Below are 25,498 nucleotides of genomic sequence, written 5' to 3'. Positions count from 1 at the left end.
GATATATGTAATTAGTTGTCGATATTCCCTCTCGCCATGCCAGCCTGTAACCCTCTAAATGCCCCCTGGTTCTTACTTGGTAAACTTCTCTGAGCCCGCACCAGGTCCTCAGGAGGTGCCCGCATCCCCCCAGCCGGTCGGCGTACCACCTCCGCAGCGTGGACACGGTCAGGTTCCACACGAAGCGGCTGCCGTTGAAGAGCAGGTCCTCCACGCCGCACATGAAGGCTGAAGCCATGGGTCTGGCGGCCCCCTCCTCGGAGCCGCGCCGCGCGCCTGTGCCTCCGCCGAGGGCTCGTGCCGCACTCCGCGCTCTGCTGCGTGCGCTCTGGGAAAGGGCAGGGAGCTCTAGGCTCACACAAACTCCGCTTTCATTGTGTTTCCAGGGCTGGCTCCATCACCTGGCAGTCGCTGACAGCGGCGGCTGCAGTCCCTCGGCAGAGCCAGGCGCTCACAAAACAGCCTTCTGTGCTACTCGGAGGCTTACCCAAATCTCTGCTAAGCCACGCTAGCGCGAGCACTATATTCCAATTGCATTTTAACCCTTCTGCCACGCGCCCAGACAATAGCCACGCGCTCCTTCCGCGGAAGGAAAGCAGCACCTTTTATCCCGTCTCAGAGAATACATCTGCCCATAATCTCTGCCCATATTATTGTGACACAGTTTCATGTCTAATCTTCCCCGTCTGCCTGAAGGGGACTAATATTTGAACATCGCTCGCTCCTTTCTCGGTTTGTTTTTTCAGCTGCGATGGACCGGTGCTAACCGACCTGCATTACAACAACACCGGCCCAGAGCTCCAACAATAAAAAGAAAATCAATGTAATTACAGCTGTGGTGCAAAGACCAGCAACGCCAGTCCATGCCAAACCAGGCTGCGGCCTTGCCCTTTTGGGAGGCAAGAGGCAGAACAACTGCAACGGTGGCGATGCATCAGCCATCTTTGGGCATTCACCTGTGCAGAAAACGTATGTGGTCCTCGTAGGAGAAAGCAAGATCCCATCTGATATATTTAAAGCCTCACAAGAGTTTAGCCATCTTTGAAATAAGATCTTTGTTTGGGTCACTGGTTCAAATCCAGCCTAGGTACACCACGCCTAGGGGGATTCTTGCAAGTCATGGATGATGGTCAGTTACTGACACAAATAAAGTTGATGGCCTGGGTTCTCCCAGGATTGGGAAAATTTGACACTTCGGGCAGCAGTTTCAGCAGAGAGGACAAAGAAGGAATGGGCATGGAATCCAAATACTAATCATGCATATTAGTCTGGGCCACTGGCATTTTGCGATTCTGCAGCTGCAGCGTTTTCCTCATAATTATGGATTTGCCAAACTTCCCAAATAATGCTCGCATAATAAATCTCACATTTGAGAGTGATTAAGCTATTGACATTGTAAATAACAATGCCGTTTCTTTAAATGTTTTAAAAACAAAAACATAAACAAAAATAATGTCATGAGCAATGCCAACAGCCCTAACTTTAACAATGCCGAGACCGTTGCATTGTAAATGCTTGTTATCATTGGCTTTAAGGGTAGATAGGTTAGTTGCATATTGCACTGTATATGATTTTAACAAGTTTTCATTGTTGCAGTTGTCTGATCAGATTCTGCTCCTAGGACCCTTTGCAAAATGCTTTATTGTTCCAAAATATAAAAGTGTGAAGAAACCACCTAGTAATCATTTTAACTCATAAACTAGTGAATGCTGAATAGACGTGAAATGCGGGTTAGACAGAAGGCAGTGTATGGCACAATAAGAAATAAGGTATACCTCTATCCTCTTTTTATTCCTCATTAATAGGGAAGATTCTCTGCTTCAAAGTCTGCAGAGAACTTCAGTCTCAGCAACAGTTTGGAAGCATTCCTCGACTTGCACCCTGCTCTTCATCAGTGTTCTCGAAGGATATCTGCTTATTTTCAAGTTTTCTGCACTTTTATTTCGAATGTTTCCCCACATTGCATACCAATGCTTTTTTCTAGTCTCTGCTGCTTTGGTTTTCATGGTCACATTCTGTCCCCTGCTCAAATTGACTTCACAGCCTCAGACTCTAAAATACAAACACTTATGACACTAATTTCCTATTCACAATGCATCCACTGGTTCACAGTGTATCTACTGAAGTTATAGAATTCTAATGGAAAAACAAACACACACACACAAGTTAGTCATGAATTCTCAGCTTATCTTCGAATCCCTCTAACAAACACAAAAATAGAGGATTACCCTCTATATATTCAAAAGATAAAATAATGCTTCTTGGACAGCAGCCTCTGGACTGAAAACTAAAATCAATGGCACATTTCAATCATACACAGAACCACCGAAGAAGGATGACAGTTTGCAGAATGGTCCTATCTGTGGCATGCATTGCCTGCCCACGTAAGCTTACAAACCAACCGTAAGAAAGGGAATTATTATTTGGGGTGGTCGGTCGCCCACTTCATTGAATAGGAGCACTAACATGTCAGAATGGCCCACAAAAGTAAATTCACCTGAGCTCAAATCCTTGGTAGCTATTGAACAGAGCAGGCAGGCTTAACTTAGGGCAATGTGTGAAGTATTTATGCAGTAGGAAAACAGTGATGAAGTCAAAACACCAAATAACAACAAGCATTTGCAAAGCCAATATGTCTCACCTATACAAGAGCTATTTGCTTTGACAGTATGTTTTAGCCATGTTGTACATCAGCTAGGCTGTCTTTCAGCATGGCTTAAAGTTAGTAGTGTAAAGGAGAGTGGAGTGTTATAAAGTGGAGTGTCATGGAGTAGAGTGGAGTGTTATGGTGTGGAGCAGACTGGCATTGAATTGGGTAGAGTTGAGTGGTGTAGTGTGGCATAGTGTTGTGGACAGAGGAGAGTGGAGTAGAATGTTGTAGAGGAGAGTGGCATACTTTGAGGTAGAGTATTGTAGAGTTGAGTGGCATGAAGTGGAGTAGTGTAGTAGAGTTGAATGGCATAGTGTGGAATGTGGTAGGGTGTTGTCGGGTAGTGTGGAGTGGCATAGAGTGGAGAGGCATAGATTGTAATAGAGTGGAGAGAGGCGTATGGCATGGAGTGGAGTAGTGTGTCTTGGCGTGGTGTAGAGGGAGTTGAAGAGAGCGTTGTAGAGTGGAGTAGTGGCATAGGGTAGAATAGTGTATTGTGGAGTGGTATAGTATGGAGTAGAGTTTAATGGAGTAGAGCATCATAGAGTGGATTTCAATGGAGTGGAGTAGCGTTCCATATAGTGAAGTGGCGTAAAGTACAGAGTAGATGGACATAGATTGCAGTGGCATAGAGTGCATTGTTTTTTTTTGTAAAGTGGTGTATAGATCATTGGCGTAGAGTGCAATGGCACAGGGTGGAGTACAGTGGCGTAGAGTAGATCATTTCAGAGAAGACTGAAATGGCATAGAGTAGAGTGATGCAGAGTGGAGTGAAGTGCTGCAGGGTAGAGTGAAGTGCTGCAGGGTAGAGTGGAGTGTTGCTGGATAGAGTCCAGAGGTGTAGAGTGCAGTGGTGCAGAGCAGATAAGAGTGAGTGGAGTGATGCAGATTAGTGTCGCGGAGAGTGTAGTGACATAGAGTGCAATAGAGTGGTATAGAGTTGAGTTGTGCAGAGTAGAGTGCAGTAGTGTAGAGTAGAGTGGCATAGAGATTAGTGGCGGAGAGTGCAGTATTGCTGAGTAGAGTGTTATAGAGTGTAGCAGTGTGGTGTAGTGTATTGGCATAGAGTAAAGTGGTGCAGAGTAGAGTGGTGTAAAGAGTAATGTGTATAGTGCAGTGGTGCAGAGTAGAATAGAGTGGCATAGAGTGCAATAGTGTGGAGAAGAGTACAGTTGCATGGAGTAGAATGTACTAGAGTAAAGTATAGCAGAGTAGAGTGCAGTGTGGTTGGCATAGAGTGCATCGGCTTAAAGTGCATTGGTTTTGAGTAAAGTGATGTAGAGTGCACTGGCGGAGAGTTCCGTGGTTTAGCGTAGAGTGCAGGGGTATAGAGAAGAATTGTGCAGAGTAGATTGGAGCAGCATAGCGTGCAGTGGCATAGAGTGCAGTGGCGTAGAGTAGATTGCTTCACAGTAGAGTGAAGTGGAGCAGGGTAGAGTGCAGTGGCATAGAACAGTCGCATCGAGTGGTACAGAGTAGAGTGCATTGGCGTAGAGTGCAGTGTTGCATCATAGTGTGGAGTGGAGTGGCCTTGACTGGAGGGGCAAAGAGTGGAGTGGCAAAGAGTGCAGTGGTGCATAGTAGAGTGGGATGGAGTGCATTAGCATAGAGTAGAGCAGTACATTATAGAGTACAGAGGCATAGAGTGTAATGGCGTAGAATGCAGTAAACTTTTGCAGAGTAGAGTGTAGCCGCGCAGAGTAGTGAAAGGGAGTTCAGTGACAAAGAGTACAGTATTGCAGGGTAGAGTGTCATAGAGTTCAGTGGTGTAGAGTGGTGCAGAATAGAGTGGCGCAGAGAGCAGTGGCATAGAATACAATGGTGCAGGGTATAATGGATTGGCGTAGAATGTAGGGACAGAGAGCACAATGGTGTAGAGTGCAGTAGTGTAGCTTGCTGCTGAGTACAGTATTGTGGCGTAAAGTGCAGTGGTGCAGAGTAGATTTGCATAGTGTGCAGTGGTTTAGAATGCATAGTTCTTGAGTAAAGTGGTGTAGAGTGCATTGGCGTAGACCGCAGTGGCTTACAGTGCAGTGGTTAGATTAAAGTGTGGGTGCATAGAGAAGAGTTGGATAGAGTCAAGTGGCTCAGAGCAGATTGTTTCAGAGTATAGTGAAGTGGTGAAGAGTGGAATGGTGCGTGGTAGAGTGGAGTGGTGCAGGGTAGAGTGCAGTGGTGTTGACTGTAGTGGCAATGGGTAGATTGGAGTGGCATAGAGTGGATTGGTGTGTAGCAGAGTGGTACAGAGTAGAGTACATTGGCGTAGAGTACAGTGACATAGAGTGCAGTGTTGTAGAGTGGAGTGGCCTCCACTGGATTGATGTTGAGTGCAGTGACAAAGAGTGCAGCCATGCATAGTGGAGTGGGATAGAGTGCATTTGCCTAGAGTAGAATGGTATAGAGTGAAGTGGTGTAGTGTGGAGTGGTGCAGAGAAGAGTGCAGTGGCATGGAGTGGTGCAGAGTAGACTGGAGTGAAGTAAAGCGGAGCATGCATGGTGTGGTGGTGCACTTCTTTCACAAACAACACATCTTCAATTGAAATGACCATTACATTTGCAAAGGCATACAGTTGTACTGATAAAAGTATACAGCGCACAAACGATAATCACCTATTGTATTGATTTTTTTAATCAGATTAAAATATTTGTTTTTACCACACTTAAGAATTAAAAAAAATGTGCTTCCCTAATTCTGATATATTCTGAAATATCTACACAGTTTATTTACAGACATTTACTTTTTGTTATGTGCTAGAAAAAAAAACCATCGTACAGCCTTCCGTCCAGCACACCCACAGTAGCCATCATGATTGCCATATAAATTCTCTCACTTTAAAGTCAAAGAAAGAAAAGTAAACACCAAGCTCCCTTGGAAGACAGATCCTGACATTTGACCGAATGCACAGCAAATGTGATAAGATAAGAACAAGATTTAAAGGCCAGTTTAAAGAAATCAAGCACTCGTGGAAGGTTACTATCAATAGGGTATGAGCTACAGAAGGAACAAACTCAAGCTGGACAATCTAAAACAAATTAAGTCAGTAAATTGAAACTTAGCAAATGTGAGTTACAAACCACAAAGCCAGTGGTAAGCAATGGGTGGAATGCATTGCCGAGGAAGCTTGCTGAATGTCCCCAAGATGTTAGCAAACCAAATAGCTGTGCTGTCTGGTAGGTTTCGACTTTAAAAAACCCAAAGCAAATTAGAGTAAATAAAATTGTACAAAAATGGCACTTGGTAAGTGGAATCGGAGACATTCATTTTTAGAAATGTGAGTAAAAATAGCACAAAAAGTACTGAGCAACAATGATACTCTATAGATGTGGTAGACTAGGACCTAGCCACGATAAGAGGCCAACCGAAATGGAGCGCTAGTCAGACACGCCAAGTCGGTTTCTTCCGGTCAAACATTTTTCCTTCTATCTCTTTATGGAGCTCAAACTCCAGAAGAAGGTGCATTGAAATTGGACAATTTTACCATAAGGCCCCCCTGACCACTCTAGAGTTCTTGGAAGTTCAAATATGTTTTAAGTTCCAACTTTCCAGGGTTGAAACAGCTCCGCTGCAACACATCTAAGGCTCCAAGGACCTCAGGGACAGCTCTTAGGGGACGGGACTCACTCCGGTAGAGGCTACCAGTAAGTCCAGTCTAGGTCTAGTTGGCAGTAGTCAACTGGCCACTTCAAGAACAAGCATTTGCAATGCAATCGGTCACACCTTTGGGAACCTATATGTCTTTAGCTATGCAGCGCATTAGCCTGGGTGCTGAACATCTACTGGTATTTAAAATGGAGGGAGAGTAAGCCCCAAACTGCGTGACACATGGAGAGAAATTTTGCCTTTCAGCAGGAAATTGTATAGTCCAAAGCTCTGTTTTTATTATAAAATCAGGGCCTTCGGTGGTCATATCACTGAAAATACAAGATTTGAAAAATAGAATTTTGTCTACGGGTGCTCGTGGAAGACAATTTCTATGGACTGGAATCTAGACTAGAGCATGCTAGAGTGATTCTGGTATTTTACTGACCTCTCCTGGTCGTTTCCTATCAAGACAAATAGAGGCAGTTGAACAGAAAAAAAAAGTCCTTTAGCGGAAGCCGATAAGTCAGGGCTGATCTCCAGAGCCCATGTAGTACATACACATAAGTATATAATAAGTATATACTAAAGTATATACAATGCTCGACCTAAAGACACAAAGGGGAAAGAAGGAGGATGAGAAAGACTTAAGTACTGTCACAAAGGGAGATAGCAGGAACCAGCAAGAGGAAACACGAGCATGACATTTATTTAGTAGGGCTTCCGAGCAGAGCTTTGGGCACCGGTACTCATTATTTGACAAATTATTAAGCCTGGGCGTAGTGGGTGTAGTGGGGCTACGTGGAGCAGCGCGTAGTGTGGCAAAATCTACGCACACTCGCGCGTTCTGTGTAGCCCCACTACGCGCTGCCCGCCTCCCGCCCGCCCTAATTTTAAAATAATTAAAAGAAGGTTTAAAGTAAATATAAACCTCTTACCTTCAGCGCGGCGTCCCGGGGCTCCCTCTTCTTGCTGATGGTAACTTCTTCATGCAAATGAGCATGCGCGGACGCCCGCGCATGCGCATTTCTCATGCGGAATGCGCATGCGCGGGCGTCCGCGCATGAAGAAGTTACCGTCAGCAAGAAGAGGGAGCCCCAGGACGCCGCGCTGAAGGAAAGAGGTCTATATTTACTTTTAACTTTCTATTAATTATTTTAAATTAGGGCGGGCGGGAGGCGGGTGGCGGGCAGCTCTGTGTGTGCGTAGCGCTGCCTGCTTTGCCTACTTCGTAAATGGCGAAGCAGGCAGCGCTACGTGCAATCCGTGGGCGAAGCGGAGCACGACGCCCAGGGTTACAAATTAAGCACTGACGCATATGAAAAATACTTTTCCTTCGATGATGCACACAGCACTCATCCCACTGTGGCGCAATGCTTTCCTATTCACATTTCACTCGCAGGCTCCTGCACCCCGCGTATGGAAGTGCTTCGGGCTCGTGCTCTGACCAACTTGCTCCTTTAATGGACGGTAATGGCGTGAAGTTCCTTGTGCGCTGCAGGGCTTGGGGTTTACTGCTCCGGTGTCCCAGTGGGAGAAACACCGAGCAGCTGAAGCACGAGGTAGGAAACGCTGAAATTACCCGAGAGCATTGCTGCCAAGGTTTTAGATTGCTATATGTGACATTTTCATAATTTCTGTGTAATTATGAATGCCATTAGAACCACTATGAGTGAGACTTTTCTCGCCAGCAAAATCAACCAATAAAAGATGAGGAAAACATAAATATCAGAAATCTGACCCACTTGAGCAACGAGAAACTCTAAGATCTTAAAACTGCTGCAAATTCATGAGATGGCTTAGTCATAGTTACAACGAAATTATCAAAATATCATACATAGCAATCTGAAACCTTGGGAGATATGAAAGAAGGCGAGCATCACTTCACATGACATAGCATTGAAGACCATGCCCATACTTCTGTTCTTGACACCGAGTCTTGGTTACTTAAATATTTCATAAAAGTGATAGGAAGTATGTGTTTTATTCTATTGCTATTTTATTGCTTCTCTTGTACAATGCTAATCATATAATAAACTTGTGAATTTTGGTTGGCATAATGTATTGACTAATAAGAATACAAAGGCAGAAGCAATGCCAATTAGACAAAAATAAAAGAAAAGGAGCATGGTAAAACAAGGAGAATAAAACAAATCACTTTTACCAGGTGGGGGTTGTTGTCCAAGACGAGGCCATGCAGAAAATTAATGTGATGGGAAAAGGTTTTTCACTTGGAGTGGGATGAATTAAATTGGTAAAGTTGTCACTGCAGGGGCCACCTTATTCATAAGCGAATGCTGTAAGCAGGAAAGTAAGACTTGTGAAGTAACTATTAATATTAGCCTCAGATGTCACCATTAGGAAAACATAAAAAGCGGACAGCTAGAAAGCAGGACACATGGCTCCGCTAAGAATTAACACTACAAGGAGCAAGGACTTGCGTTTATACTGCAGAACCATCTAACAGGGTGTGAGAGGACCTAACACAGAGCCCAGCTGCCTCGGGGCCTATAGCGTACATTAACTAGAGTCAGCTGACTTGCGAACTCCGGCTGGAGCAGTTAGCAGTGTCATGACAGCATGGTGCTGGGCAAGCCTCAGGAGAGGCTGGGAGATACACACAGCGGTCACAGCAGGCTGTATTATTTCAAAATGTAACACCAGTGAAGTGAGCAGTCCAGGGGTCTGGCGCACCACAGCTACATAATTCACTTACTTGAACGAGTCAATAAACTAAGAGAACTGCATGTACTCTGTAGCAAAGAGAAACCTTTCAAGTCATTTTTAAAACATACTTACTGCATATTTGCTATGCCGTGTGTTTTAGAACAAGCTGCGCACGGTTCACCCTGCAGCAGAGCATCTCTTCCTCCTACAGAGTATATCTTCCTGCCCGCGCTGTGACCTGGGAAATGTCTGGGAGCCCCAAGAGGTTGTCACATAAAGGAGACTGGTCGGGCCAGGAGAGGTAGGGGACACGTTTGTACTCAGCAAGGAATGTTCGAGTACTTAAATCTCAGATTTTTTAAAAATTAAATCCCTGATGTTTATTTTCCAGTGTAAAGAACACTTAAGCCACTCTTTTTAAAGGATGGATAACCTTTCCTCTTGAAGCAATATCGTGCTCGGAACAAGAGGACAATACTCCCTGGGGCGCACAATTGAAAATGTCTGAAATCAGTTCTTAAATGTGTTGGATTGCTGAATTTTACTTAGCCCACATGTATGGAAATAGAGAATTTTCATACTCTGCAGCGTACATTGAAATGATGGTTCTGAGATGGACAGTTTGATTGTCTTGAAAATAAATTGCTGCAAAGTCATTTTGTTTGGAGCTCTGCTGCCCTCTTGTGGGCTCTGTCGGCACTAACATTGGCGCGGCGAATAAGGGAAAGCCGAGAGCATACATTTTCTTTTGTCTAATTGCTGACAGCGGATATTGTCTCATCTATAGCGTAGGTTATATAATGTCGTCACCCTAAAGCACTGCGTGAAACAGAGTAATACCAACAAGCATTGGCAATGCAATAGGACTCGCATTTACGCATGACCTATTGCATTGCAAATAGCAATGCGTGCAGGTGACGAGGCTTGAGGGGGCGGCGGCGAGAAGGCATCGGACTGTGGGAGGGGGGCACAAGAAGAAAGTAGTCTGTGCTGTGAAGGGGTCAGTAGCCGTGGAAGGACACAAATGACTGACATGGTTGTTATGTGGGAGGGACTAACAAGCTTAAAACCAATCGGAAGGCAGCATTTAGAACCTAAGGCAATGAAGAAGATGGGCTGGAGAGTGGGAGGAGCTTCCCCAACGCTGCCACACTATAGTGTATACTGCATGCCTCACAAAGGGAAAGCAGCGCATTCGCGCTGCAACGCTAGGCAAGACCTAAAAAGGACTCTTTCTTGTGCATTGATTGATATATCCATGTAGCCACACAAGAGGTCAGCAAACTAACCCTGAAGTGCACTTATGTGTCCTGGATGCAAGAGGGGGCTGTCCAGCCCTTCAGAACTCCTCTCAGGTCTCCAACAGCAGGTCAGGTTCTCTTTTGATCTTCCACAGGTCAAGAAAGTCTTCTGAGGAGGTTGCCACACATATGGTTGACACTAGCTAGTGGGTGGGCTGACTCCTGGCTCCTCCTTAACCAGTGGGTTGAAAGTTTCCAGGGGCATCCTTACCCACTTTCACAGGGGTTGCTGTTTTCTCTAATGCAAATAATCTCAAAGCGCACCTGTTGGTAAAGATTGAGATGGAGAAACCCTTACTCCCTTGTGTAAAGCCTATACACCCACCCAGAGGTATGGCCAGGGAAATTAGCAGTCTCCTTCCCACTGTTCATTCCAAATAGGTTCTAAGGCTAGCTTCCCTCTCGCTGGCTTTGGATCCAGCTAGTGTTGGCCTGGGATACAAAGTCTTTCCCATCCACATGTCTCTCCTTACACTAAGGCTTCACCTCTGTCCCTTTGAAGTTAATGAAGATCCTGAACTTACCCCAAGTGTCCATCCTGGTCTGATGGGTATCACATGTCCCACACCCAGCCCATTCTGTTTCCAGGCCTAAGTTATGGTTCTGCTGTGGGAGGAAGGTCGATCGCTGGTTGGGCATATGCTGGAAGGGTAATGCAAATGAACCTTCAGGAGCTTCAGCTAAGGAAAAAGTGACTTTCTAAAAGTTACTTTTCCTAATTTTCCTAATGATTTGGAGTTTTAATAAATATGAACAATAGGCATTGAGTTACAATCAAAGCCGTTTCCTTTCAAAAGTTACAGATTAAAGTTTATAATCGGCACTTTGACATTTTCCAGGATGCATTTAAAACCCTCCAACCAGTAAAAATAGCTTTTGGTGTCTAGTCACTGCAGGAACATGCTAACATTATCTTTCCACATCTTCTGCTTTGAAATATAACACAGTACATAAAACAAGAGCTGCCCATGAACCAGAAGAATCTGGAATTCCATACTATAAAAGGAACAATGGGCCAACTGGATTTCATTTAGATGCACATTTTTAATGAGCTAAACAAGATTTTGGCAAACGCTAAATGTTGAAAATACAGGCTACACTGGAGCGCAAGAGAAGTTTTAATGTAGACCATAAATCAAAAACCCAAAACACAAATAATATAAGAGCATAAATACAACATATCCATAAAAAATGGACACACAGATTGTACACTGTGCCTCAAAATGAGGAGACATGTAAACATGAAAATTCCCATATTTTGGAAAACATTTCAAAATGTTGTGTTTCTGAGCACTCTTGAATAGTTGGAATATATCACAATATGTCAACTCTTTATACTGAACCGATATTAAATTATGCACAAAAAGGATTGACGATATCTCAAACCCGGTTGAAGTATAGGGTTCTCTTCAGGACAAAATAATGTAGGGGTCACCTAATGAAAAACAATGATAGAGACAGGGTCTCATTATTTAGCGTTATTTGTCAGGGAAACACTATAGGCTAGACAGTGTGGTAGACAATTACCTGAGGATAAAGAAGTTGCAGGATTTGTGAAGTCTCATGTTACCCATATATGGTGCATTTAGTTACAACCACAAAGTGCCTATAATGCATTGAGTGCTGGTACAGAATTCTTCATGCCAACTCAAAAGTGCAAAAAAGGTGACGAGAGGAATGCTTACTATTTGTCTAACCACTAGCAATCCCTCAGGGTAGCATCCCAACCAATCGTTCTTTTGCTCACCATACCACCTCAGTTTGGACCCAACCAAATGCAAATTAGTCTTGACCCTATTCCAATAGGAACAGTCCAGCCTGAACTTCCAGACTAGCTCCCCTCCGAACGGAAACACAAGCAATGCAAAGCCTGGTTTTGCCCTGGTTAGGGCCCATCAGTCGGGTATAACTTGGTTTCAGTGGCTAAGTGAGAAAGGGATCCACGTCTGAGCATACCCTTGCCACTTAGAGCATCACATAAGTCAATTTCCTCATTCTTAAAGGGGAAGCAGAGGCAGTTTAATTCTGTTTAACATGGGTAATGTGCACAGATTTCAAAATCAGAGAAAAGAATCCCAGAAAAAGATGAAAAATCTTGGGTGACCATGCAGAAAAGGTAGATTTGCTTTACTAACCATCTGGCCTTCAGAGTAATGAGATTGAACACTGAGATTGTGAGGTAAAAGTGTGTAATATAGAAACAATGTGTGAAAAGGACAGAGGTCTGTAAATAAGAAGCAAGTATGTGAAATAAAGGGCAATTGGAGCAAATTATAGAACTGGTGGTTGTGAAGGGATCTAGAAACTGCGAATGAATAATAAGAAAAATATGAACAAAGGGGATGTTAATGAGAGAACCTTGTGCATTCCAGAGGACCGCTGAAATGGGGAGAGCTGGAAATTGGCAAAGTTGAAAGGGCACTAAAATGTCTAGAAATCTACAACAAAATGAGATAGACGCATGGCTTTGGTGAATAACAAAATCAGTCCTGGTAATGTTAGAATACCTGTTCCATTTTGCACCAAGCAAACATATATAGTGAGCCTGAAACTCCTTATTAAAGTTTGGTGGTAGGAAACAGGGTCAGTCTCACTTCAGAGTCATCCATCTGATATTGGGGTTATCTAGAACTGCAGAACGGTGAGTTATTGCATCTTATCCAGATATCTTTCCCATCCCCTTTACTACAGTCTGGAACTGAAAAGATTTTGAGAAGATGAGAGAGTACTGATGGAAAGTTGAGACAAATGGGAAATAATAATATTAATGGGAAATCCAACAGATTTTAAGTAAAATGGTAAGTTGATATTCAACAGAAAATTCAAGGGTATACAAAGATAAGTGAGAGTAAACAAGATTAACAGGGCAACGAAAAGCTGCAGGAATTATAAGAAACAATAGGGATAAATAAATGGGTAACATTAAATATGACTGTGAGGCAAAGAGAGAGGCACTTAGGATATGAGATAGCTCATTATAAAAACTTGCCTAAATTGTACATTTGTATGTGAAAAAGGCCTTATCTTGAGTAAAGTCCACTTCCTCATTCACAGAAACAGGATTGCTGGAATATTATTCTCATAAAGAACTTTAATGAATATCAAAAATCCACCAGTGTGGTAGATTTTTGTTTTAAGGGTTTGGGGAAATAATGTAAGTTCTCAATTAAGGTTTGCCATACAAATTTCTTTAATCAAATGCAAGTTCATAGGTTTGAGGGTAATCATAGACAACTTCCAGCACTTGTATTTTACGTTTTGCACCCGGGGGAGAAATAGGCATGTGCACCCTCTTTGAACACCTCTGGGGCATAGTGGTATTACGGAAAAGGCCGCAGACACTTGTGCATCCCCTTCTGTAATACAGATAGCACTGGCGGACATGTTGCACCAGCGCCACTATGAGTGGACGTTCCCTGCAAATGAGAAAATAATTTTGCCTCTGTGCCCGTGCTGTATTACTGGTGTGCGTAATAATAATGGGGTAACCCTGTGTCCCTTAGAACCTGGGTATCTACACAAAAAAAGTTACATTGGTTCCGTTGGGTAAGAACAATTGCTTAGTGTGCTCAAGATAAACATAAACAGTTTTTTTTAAAGCAGTAACAACATTTGTTCATTACATTAAGCTGGAACATATGAGGCCAACAATTTGTGCAGAGTAGTAAGATTTTACTCTTTCTCTCCCAAGAAGAGGTGCAAGTTGACAAGTTAATAATGTTTTGTGCTGCGCCCTCACCTACACTTCTCATTTGACGGATTTAGAATATCCTTGTAGAGTACACATCAAAACATCCCTGTGCTCATCCCTCTCATAGAGGGGGTTGTAGCCCTCAGAGGAAATAGGCTTTCCTCTGAGAGGAGAATCCCAAATGATGAAGCATGTCACCTCCGGTGGGTGAGCGATTTCGTCCTGAAAGGGATTATCCCACCGTTAGGTCTGCATGATAGTGTAAGTGTCTTTGTTTTCCTTTACTTTTAATAAACCCAAGGATTTTGTGTGATGTATGTATTGTTCTCCCAAACTACCATAAAATTCTTTGGATATGTATTTACCCAAGAAGGGGTGCAAGTTGACCCCAGGAAATCAGGGGCCATCAAAACCAGCACCATGCAACGCCTTAGTAGTACACAGTTTCTTGGAAATGGCCAACTATTGTGGCAGGTTCATCCCCAACCTGGCCACCATTGCAGAACCAATTAGAGCATTAATGAAAGTGGACACTCACTGGGTGTTGGGCCAGAGAGAGAAGGAGGTGTTCCAGAAAATAAAAACAACCCTCCTGAGCAAGACAACAATGGCATACTTCGACCCAAAGTAACAAGCTTAATTACTGGTTGATGCAAGCCCAGTGGGTTTTGGGGCGGTAGTGACTCTGGAAGTGGAGCCTGGCAGATGGGCCTTTTTGGTATTTGCGAGCAAAGACCTTACCTTGATGGAAGCAAGATATTCCCAACTAGAAAGAGAAGCTCTTGCCATTAAACGAACATGTGGACATTTTCATTTATACCTCTGCTGTAGGTCCTTCAGGGTGATTATTGACCACCAACCCCTGGTACCATTATCCTGAGGCACAGCTCCCCATCCATCACCTCGCATTGAACAGTGGGCCATTCCACTGCAGCACTATCAGTTTGAAGTGGTCTATGAGAAGGGGTCGGAAAACCTAGCTGATTTCCTCTCATGCCATACTGCACAAGAGCCGAGGCGGAGGTTGAAGGGGAAGCGGACACAACGGAGGAGTACATCCAAATGCAATCCCAAAGAGCGTGCCTGAGAGCGCTGAGCATAGGTGAAAATTCTAGTGACGCAGTGCTGACAAAGGTGTTAGAGACATTGAGGCAAGGATCATGGCAGGACTTTCTACATGATGCCAGTGGATGGCATGGACCAGACAAGGAGAGGCTAACCTGGCTATGGAGGGTATGGCATGAAGTCAGTGCCACCCCAGAGGGTCTCATACTGAGGGGCCATAGGCTGGTGATTCGTGCAAGCCTTCAACAACAGGTAACAGGCTGGCCCATGGAGGACATCAGGGAATGATGAAGATGAAGTCAAGAATGCGAGAAAATGTATGGTTTCCCGATCTAGAGGCTGTTGTGGATGACCTGGTGCGACAAATTCATGCATGTCAAATCACTGTCAGCCCTGAAACGCCTCCACCGATCATAACTGAGAAATCATGTGTCACCAAGGTTAGCATGGACTTCAGGAGTTTGCTGCATTGGAGGATCACATTGGTTCTCATGGAAAGACACTAAAAATACCCATTGGTTAAACTAGTTGAGCCAACGACATTTGCAAATGTGGTGCAGGTGCTGAAAAAGGTGTTTGCTCTTTTTGGTCTGCTGGAGATCAAAACAGACAATGGATCCGCATTTCAGGGGTCGGAGTTTAAAGAGCTGCTTGACCATCTGGACATCAGACCTCGCCGCCTCACAATCCAATGGCCGCAAACCAATGTGGCGGTTGTAAGGTTTATGTTCACTGTAGAGAAGTGCCCCTTTTTGCATGGTTACCCCCTAACCTTTTGCCAGATACCTGATACCAACTTTCGCAAAACTGAACTGTGGTCTCCACAATTGGCACACATCTGGGCCACCTGTAAATCCCTTGTAAAAGGTACCCTTGTGACCAGTGAAGGCCTCTGAGGGCTGAAGCATGTATTATGCCATCCTCAGAGACCCCTCACCTCAACACCCACACACTGCTATTTCAGGCTGCATGTTTCGGTGCAGGCCAAAGTGAAGAGTCAACATGGCACCGATCCCCGGGTCCAAGCTCACGAACACTGCCTGTGGCAATGGTAAGTCACCCCTCTAGTAGGCCTTATAGCCCTTAATGCAGGGTGCACCATACCACTGGTGAGGGCACTATGCCCCTACACTGTCTGTGCCATTCACAGGCATTGTAAGTGCAGCAAAGCCATTTTTGAGTACAGAACCTGGGAGTTTATCTTTACGAACGCCACAGCTCCATGATGGCTCCACTGAAAACTGGGAAGTTTGGTACCAAACTTCTCAGCACAATAAACCCACACTGATGCCAATATGGGGTTTAATGTAGCATGCACTCAGAGGGCATCTTAGAGATGCCTCCTGAAATGCGACCAGCCCTGATATGGTTCCTGACTGGCTACCAGCCATCTGCCACCATCAGACAAGTTTCGGGACCCCTGGGTAGAGTGGAGACACTGGTCCTGAGACAAAGCACATCCTGGGTAGAGGTGTCATGCCTCCTCCCCCAGGATGGGCAGCCTCTACTGTTATCAGCAGCTGACTCCCACCAGTTTTGACCCCACTTTGGGCGGGAGAATAGGCAGGAAAACCTAGTGCAAAAGGGAGGTGTACCCACCTTTGCCAACCCCACCACTCAGGTGAGGGGCCAAGTGAAACACATATCTCAGTCCCCTCCATCTTGAAGATAAGGGGACTCACCCATTCAGGACAAGGTATATGCCCGCCTCCCACTGGAGGGTGGCATAAGAGGAGGTGTAGGTACCTCAGGGAAGGGACCCATTGTTCCTAACCTGCACGCGTCTGTAACACCCCTAAATCTAGTATTTTGGGGCCCCCCTGAAACTTGCTCCTTGGATTCCAAAAAACAAGATGAAGAAAGACCGAAGAGCCGTGCTGCAGAGAAGAGGACAACTGCTTTGGCCCCAGCCTCTAGTGGCCTGTCACCTGCTTTGGAGACCCTGCAACCTGAAACCCGCGTGACCTGCAGCCAGCAGCCTCCAAAAATCCCAAAGACATGCCCTGCCTTCAAGGAAAGATTCCGCTCTCCTGTGGACACCGGATTTGTCCAACAACCAACTCCAGCTCAGACACCAGGATCCGGGCGGAACCGTGTGTCTGCACCACTCTGCACCCAACGCCCATGGCCCAAGTCTGAGTGACCCAACTCCCATCGAGGTCCCCCGGCGATCCTGACCTGGGATTCAGTATTAAATGACCTCCTCCAACATCCACTGCGATGCCTGCAGACTCATCTTGAAGGATTCCCCCGACCGCGACCGGATCAGGAGAGAAAACCCAACACGAAAGGTCAACCCTTCACCCGATGCCCCTGGCCTTGGGGTGCCCGACCGATGGTGTCCCCGTGGCCAGCAACACTCCAACTTCGCCCACCAGTCACTGGGTCCCTCTTCCAAGCTCCTGTGCCGAGCCTGCAGCATTTCCTCACAACCAACGTGGTTTGCATTTGGAGCCCGATGCCTTCTTTGCACCCTGCCGCCCGAGTGCCACTGGAGGTGCGCTTTTGGTGCATACTTTTTAACCCCTTTGTGCCTACCTTTAATTCCTGGGCGCTGACCCAGAAACCACAGGTGCCTACCTGTGACCAGTGCTTTTCCAAGTACCATCTGTCTCTATAACACTACTCTGGGCCCGACCTCTCCATTGACCTCTGCACCTGGCTGCCCCTGTGCCGCTGAGGGTCCACTGTCTTTACCTACCTGATCCCTGCTGTGTGTAAGTGCTACCAGCCAGAACCTGAAGTTCAAATCCGAGTACTTACCTGTAAGTCACTAACCTTGTTTTCCTCCATAGGAATACATTAAACTGTATCATTACATTGCATTGCATATCTTTATCATTGCAAAGTCTAAAACGGTATTTGATTGACATATACAGGAAGCTTTCTTAAAACTGTAAAGTATTTATTGCATTTACATAACCATAAGCATTCTTGAAATGTATTGCCAGATGTACAAACTGTATAACTTACCTGCATTAAGTGATTCTTGGTTCTAGTAATAAAATTACAAAGTAGCAACTTTTTATACAAATAAATGGTCTGAATTCAGTCTTTGAGTGTGTGACGTCATGTCTTGCCTGAGTGGGTACAATAAATGTTTAACACTACCTTCTGATAAGCCTTACTGCTCAGCCCAGCTACCACTAACTTGAGAGTAAGGTAGTATCGACTTTAACCTCTTAGGGACTAACAGGACTTTGTGCGCACTATACCTTTTTTGGTATAGTATATACAGAGCCATCTTCCTACATGGACCTTAAATAAAACTATCAGAATTGCCACTGTGGAAGGAGTTTACCCAGAACTCCGTCTCCATTCCATTGGGAATATTGAGGGACACCACACTGCACACCATGGACCCTCCCATACATCCCCCTGCAGGCGGCTGCAGTCACTCAGTGCACCAGCCTGCAAGGGAATTCTAATTCCCCCCCCCAGCCCAAAAGTACAGGCGTGTTGCCGCCTGCACAGTGAAATATAGAGCAGCTTTTAAGCAGCTGCTCTGTATTTGACTTGAAAGGGTAGCAAGAGCTTGTGGCTTCCCTGTGGGCAGTGCATTCATTCTAATACAGTGAAAGGTGCTCCGTGGTGCAAACAAGACATGTACGCCATATACGTAATAGGGCCCCTGATCATATCCCGCATTGGAACGCACATCACAATTTACTCCTTAAAATGGCAGCAGTGATTGTCGCTTGATTGGAACTTCACAGTACCTAAAATGAAGACCAAAATCAGGGATGTGGAATTCCTATAGCTCGACGCCTAGGAAATATTGTTTGGGGTCAAGGGCACCAAGTTTTCATGTGTATTTTGTCCTCGGGACAAGTGGGCCCAACCCCCTGCAGCACTGCCCCTTTAGCTGCCAGTTTGCAGTATTACATTATGGACCAGTGGAAGGGTACTGTCTGCAGTTAAGGTAATATTTTTGCTCATATGTTAATGCTGTTCAAACTTGTATTTATGATTGATTGATTGAAAGCCTTTATTATTAGGGTAAATGTTGTAAGCTCCGATTGCACTACTGACAGTGGTTCCAGTATAAAAATGTATACATACGTTTTCAAAGATCAGCAATATGAGGCTATGTATAATGCTCCCAGAATGCTCTCTGATTTGATGCAAATATTTGCAGAAGCTTGAAAATAAGATTGATGATTCTTTGCTTTCAAAATAAAATGTTCATTAACCCCTTCGCTGCGGCGGAAATTCCGCCGCAGCGCTGGAGGGGTTTGGGGGCAGCGCGGTGGTGCTGTGCTCATGACGGAGCCACTCCGTCATGAGCCACGGTTGGGCTGTGCTCATGACGGAGTGGTTCCGTCATGACTCCGCCCACGGCGCTAATCGCCCGCACAGGCGGGGAATTAGCGCCGCGTGGGCGGCGCGGCCGCCAACGGCCGCAGCATGACAGAACCACTCCGTCATGAGCACACGGCAACCGTGGCTCATGACGGCGTGGTTCCGTCGTGAGCACGGAACGAGTTTAAAAAAGAAAGTAGAAAAAAAAAATTGCTAAACTTCTGTACAATTTCAGGTACCATCCCTTCGCAGCATCATTTAGTAACGTGTTGATGCATGCTAGTATTTCCCAAAAATATTCATAACGGAAAATCAGTGTAACCAGTTTCAGAAACATTATGGGAAACAGATAAGCATTGGCAAAGCCAGTAGGTCTGACATTGGTGACCAGCTTTTGAGGTTTATCAATGTGTGACTTGTTTTGGCACGGTTTTTGTAAAACCGTATTGATGTGGGAGCTGTAGATCCCTCACAATTATAACAAACATTGGCAAAAAAAAAATTATTTTTGGGTCTCAAAAAGCACACACTGCCACGGTAGGTACTGGCAGTGAGCAAAACTACTTTGTGTGCCAGTATGCTCCTTATGAAAGGTCAGAATGCTGTCACTCACAGTTAAGCCAGCTGATACAGAGAGAGACAGAATTTTAATAAACACAAAAGGTCACGGTCAACTCCAGACCAAATTAGAGGCCCACTTTTTAAAGAAAATCTCAAAAGTGCACCCATGGTATATGTCCTTGCTTTAAGTGCAGCTATATGGCTTTTGTGAATTCCCAAGAATTTACAGAAGTAGGACAAGAAAAAGTACTCCTAGAAAATGTTTGTGAACTGCATTATCATGAGCAAATCTGTATGTGTGGATTTGCTCAAGTGAAAATCTGAGTGTTTGCAAGTTTACTTTCCCTTCAACCACTTGTTTCCCAACTCTGAAAGAAGGTTTACATCTGCCATTGTCAGGAGTAAATTTCCAACCTTTCTCAGTATGGGAAAAGATTAGAGAAAAGTTGTTGAAAACCCTTAAAACATGCAAGTCAGTAGGTTTGCACAGACTCAAAAGGGCATTCCAACCCTGGATCAAGTATTCAAACACTACTATGGTATATGCCTTGGCATAATTAGAGATGCTATATCATAGCTCTTATATAATGAGATTGCTGCCATAATTTGTCGCTGCACTACATGGCACCAAAGGGGCAAGTGGATCTTGTTACAAGACAAGTAGATTTATGAAGCAACCTGCCCCATGGACAAGTAGATATTTTATTAAATTCCACACCCCTGCAAAATAGATTTTGAGTAAGGGGAACAGAGAGCTGGATTTTTTTTTAACTGAACAGGAAAGAAATAAAGGATTGTGAATAGACTGAGTGGAAATGGGAGTTCTGATTCGATATATTTTGACCTGTGTAGGCCAAAAAAGACCGGAATAGTAGGCAAAATTAACATTTGAAAACAAAAATGGAAAGTGAACTAAAGGCGTACAAGACAGAGACATTCCGTGACTAAGGTGGTATAAGTAACAGTACTGTCCAGCATGTGTCTGTTGGGCAGAGGATTGTCCAATATTTGATATTGTGTCTGAAATGTGTCTTATGTGTGCTGGACAGCATTTTGGTTTGAGTGTATTTTAGACAGTACGGTCTTTTTAGTCTGGTAATCCTAATTAAACTCATGTTTGGTGTGATAAGATGGAGTATTTGACCGAAGACTTCGCTGAAAGCAGCCGAGACCACCAGGTAAAATATCTGGCTAAAAGATGCAGGAATTGGTGTTGAAACACTGATTACTCTGTGCTATTTTCACAAATGCCGTAATCGTGAGTTTCTTTACCCGCCCCACAGTTACCAATTCCCCATTATCAAGGTTTTGGATACAATGCTACCCACAATGTGAACCGACAGTTATTTTTTTTTTTACATTTTTGATATAATACAACCTTAAACAAAGTTCCCATAATCTGTCCCAGGGTTAATTGTTTTACTTCTACATTCTGTATTTTCCCGATTTCTGGTAATATTACATTTTTGACTTTCAACGAACTTCCTTGAATAGGAGTAAAGTTTGTTGAAATAATTCTGAAAAAGTATCAGATCGGGGTCCATGAAAGGTATTCAAAGGATGTGTTGACTAAGACCTTTCTATGAGGGGTCCAAAGACGCTCTACATCACTGGTCCCAAAGAGTAAAAGATCGCCGTCTTTTGTACTGAGAGAATACCTATGGGCACAAAATAGAAGCGTATGGGCTCTGTTGAATTTCTTCAGGATGGCAACTAATGAAGTTAAAATGGATGTAGCTGGAGTAAGCAGATGTCCAATGATCAGAATGAAGTATCTGTGAGCAGGATACAGGCTGAGAAAAAAAAATCCACCTCTGTACCCCTTCGGTTTACATCTGCCATTGTCAGGAGTAAATTTCCAACCTTTCTCAGTATGGGAAAATATTAGAGAAAAGTTGTTGAAAACCCTTAAAACATGCAAGTCAGTAGGTTTGCATGTGAACAATAATTGTATACCCATTTGTTTTGCTATGTGCAGTGTTATTATGGATTGATTCTACATAGACACATTCATTGTTTCCTTCTACACAGGATAAAGACTTTGGAAAACAGGTGCTGCACAAATCACACCCCAACCCTCCAGCAAAAGTATCCACCAGCATGAAAGAGTACCAGCAGTATACCCTGGAAAAAGTCTACAGAGGGGAGGACTGTTTCTGGGCTTTTGCTCCTGTCGCCGGAGATTACATCCTCATCAGCTTCTCAGAGCAAATACATATGGAAAAGTGAGTCCAAATACACAGGAAATAACAGATAATGCACTGTGCGCACTGCTGACACCCTCTTGGACACAGTATGTTCTAAGATCAAATTGACATATCTAATTATCCTCCTGAAGAATACTGTTTACTAATTGAAGTAACTCATTTTTATTCATATTGTGAAATAGCAAAAACGAAACCTCTCAACACAGCGACCGACTGTCTGTTTCTTTGATAAAACAGTGAGATTCAGAATATGGATGAACAAGTACATCATCTAGGAAACATTGACATTAAAATATGCACTTTTCAAGTTTGCTTTTATTTAGACGTTAAATAGGCTATTAAGCATCGAGAGTTTAAGTCTTGACTCGGAAATAATGGTGCCTCCTATATCATATATGAGGGCACCACTGATGGTCTTCGTATTTCTACATGTGCTGCAGTGGCAGTATAATTACGGGCAGGACATATATTGGGTACGTTTTAATTACACAGTTTAACATAACGGGACACATTTTTGTTATTTTCATGTTTTCAAATCGTAAGAGTAACATCTTCAGCTGTAGATTTTTGTGTGAATTTTAGTTAGTTTTCATTGGAAGGTACTGGGCTTAGCTTTCTACCATACTTTTCTCTATCATCCGTTTTTAAACTGAACTTAGTTTTGTAATGGTAAGTGTTGACATTCCCCATACGCCTGATTCCAGAGCCTACTATGCACGGTTCTGTGTACCAAGCCAGGATGTGGTACTTGGTAATGACCTGGGCCCAATACCCCACTACCAGAACTCTGTGTCACTGCCTTTGGCCATGTTCAAGTGAGTACTAAGTGCAGGGAATGGCCTCTGGTCATGCTCTGTGGACATTCACCACGCCCAGTACCAACATTTATTTTGATGCAAAAGTTGTGGAAATATGAATCATAAGGCTCACATTCCGTTTTCATAAACTGCAGTGATGGACAAGCTTGCCCTTTTCAATTCAGTTTGAACTAAAACACATACTCTAGAGTTCGCTCAGATTTAGCTAGAGAAATGACTAATAAAATAAAGACAAGGGCCCTATTGCTATGTGCGGTAAATTACATATTTGAGGTTGCTGTATTTATCGCACTAAGTAAATACGAGTTTGACAAAAGGATTATCCTGGGATAAATTTCAGAAGTTAAAATCGACTGAACTTTATTGGGATGGAAGGTGACAATAACTACGGGCACATGCGGATTTGTGTGCAGTAAACACCAACATCTGCATGTCATTTTGTATTTTAAGAGAAAAACTCAGAATTGGTGTTATTTATCGCACCAAAAAAATAACATACCCCATAGTATAAACATCACACCAAACACAGCCAATCATAATGCGGCGAGAAAAGAAAAAGATAATTTGAAGTTAAAAATAAGTTGAAAAAAGGTGTGGGTAAATTCAATAACATCTATATATCTACATCTCTCTCTATATATATATATATATGATTGGCTGTCAACACTTTAGACAGGAAAATTCGTAATTATAACTTGTGCCGCGCAATGCACTGCTTATGACCTCACATAGAACATCACTCATGACATGGTCAGTGACATCACTCATGACATCTCAAAGGACATTACTGATGCCATCTCTAATTGCATCACTGATAACATCTTCAACAGAGCCACTCACACCCCATGCAACATCTGACACACCCACTCCCACATAACCATTGAAATACTCATTCATAGCCTCATACAAATACTCACACACCTACTCACTGATCCATACAGCCATTCACACATCAACTCACCCATACAGCCAGTAACGCAACCGCTAACTGACATATACAGCCACTCATTCACCTACTCACTGACCACTACAGCCAATCACACATCCAGTCATGAAGACACTTACAAACCCACTCATACACCCATGCAGCCGCTCTCACAATTAATCGGTCACCCAAACAGATACTCCCATACCTTCTCACTCACCCATACAGTAACTCACACAGCCACTCATTCACCCATACAGATACTCACCCATCCACTCACTTACTCATACATATACTAACACATGTAATCATTCACCTATACATTCATTGAGACGAGCACATACTCTCATACAACCTGTCGCGCTCACTAACTCACTGATGCAGCCACTCACGCTCCCATTCACTCACCCATACAGCTACTCACACCCCCACTCACTCACCCATACACCTACTTGCACATCCATTCATGTACCCATACAACCACTCATGTACCCTGTCACTCACCCACACAGATACTTATGTACCTCCTCAGTTACCCATTCAGCCACTCATGCAGCCTTTCATTCACCATTTACAGCCACTGACACACCCACACACTCACCCATACAGCCACTCATTCACCCTCTCATTCGCCATTACAGCCACTTGAACACCCATACAGGCACTCCCACAGACTCTTACCTTAGTATATTTTTAACACTCAGTAACTATTAGAAAACACTCACAATCACTGGATGATGTAATCAGTGATTTGAGATGTCATGAGTTATGTCATCAGCGATGTCTCTGACCATCTCATGAGGGATGGTATGTGTGAGGCCATAAGCAGTGCATTGCATGAGCGTAAATTATAGATTGGCCAGCTACCGATAATTGCTGAATTTCTCTTATTTTGTATGAGTGAAGTGTGAGCCTAACTATAACGTCCCTGTAATTTCTTTTATTTTCAGTGATTTTATCATATTTTTTAAAATTCTATTTCCTAACTATATTATCCCTGTAACCTGTGGTTTTGTCAATTTGTGTGTGTATTACCTACTGGCGGTTGCCAGTAGGTAGTTATAGTTAGGAACTATTATCCATAGGAAAATCGTAACATTCTATTCCCAATAACTATCCTGAAAGTTTGGGGGTGATTTGTCAAGCGGGGGCCGAGAAAAAAGGGGGGTCCCAAAACACGTTTTCCCCATGTTATTTCCCATAGGAAATTTTAGACACGGCTACAGCCCGAACTGCTGAACGGAATTATACCAAATTTTGCAAAAAGGTAGCCCTTGGTTCAGAAAGCGCCCTTTTTTAAAAAATGTTGTAAATCCGTTCAGTAGTTTCTGAGAAATTAAGAAATAAAGATAGTGATATCTATGGCCGCGGAGGATCCGCGCACCCTCCCGATCACAAGCTTCATGCTAATTGGCTGTCAACACTCCAAACCAGGAAGTGTTGGCAGCCATCTTGTGCCTCGGTAGAACCGAGGCACAAGAAAACAGAAAAAGAATTGCAGAAAACAAGACAAGGGGGCAGGGTAGAAACACCCTGACCCCCTGGGCCTGCTCAGGGGTTCCACAAGGACCCCCAGGGCCAAAAAAGCATTTTTGTAAAAAAAAAAAAAAAGCGAGATTCGCGCACCCAGCGCGAATTTCGGCCGAAATATTTTACAAAACGAGGCGCGGGCTCCTGCGCTTCATTAATATTTAGCCCCCGGGTGGGCCAAGTCCCGGGGGCTATCTTTAT

General features: G+C 43.9%; 1 protein-coding gene across 1 annotated transcript in view; it reads left to right on the top strand.

The window, feature by feature from the left end:
• The window catches only part of MGAT4D (MGAT4 family member D), a 666,451-nt gene that overhangs the window by 534,447 nt on the left and 106,506 nt on the right, over positions 1-25,498 (top strand). The window contains exon 11 of the mRNA XM_085641583.1: positions 21,849-22,042. Coding sequence (XP_085497709.1) covers positions 21,849-22,042 — 194 coding nt within the window. The remainder of the gene's footprint in view (positions 1-21,848; positions 22,043-25,498) is intronic.

This window comes from Triturus cristatus, chromosome 2_2 (assembly GCF_964204655.1).
Source record: "Triturus cristatus chromosome 2_2, aTriCri1.1, whole genome shotgun sequence".
In the NCBI taxonomy this organism is placed as follows: Eukaryota; Metazoa; Chordata; class Amphibia; order Caudata; family Salamandridae; genus Triturus; species Triturus cristatus.
This window is presented reverse-complemented; position numbering and strand designations above follow the sequence as displayed.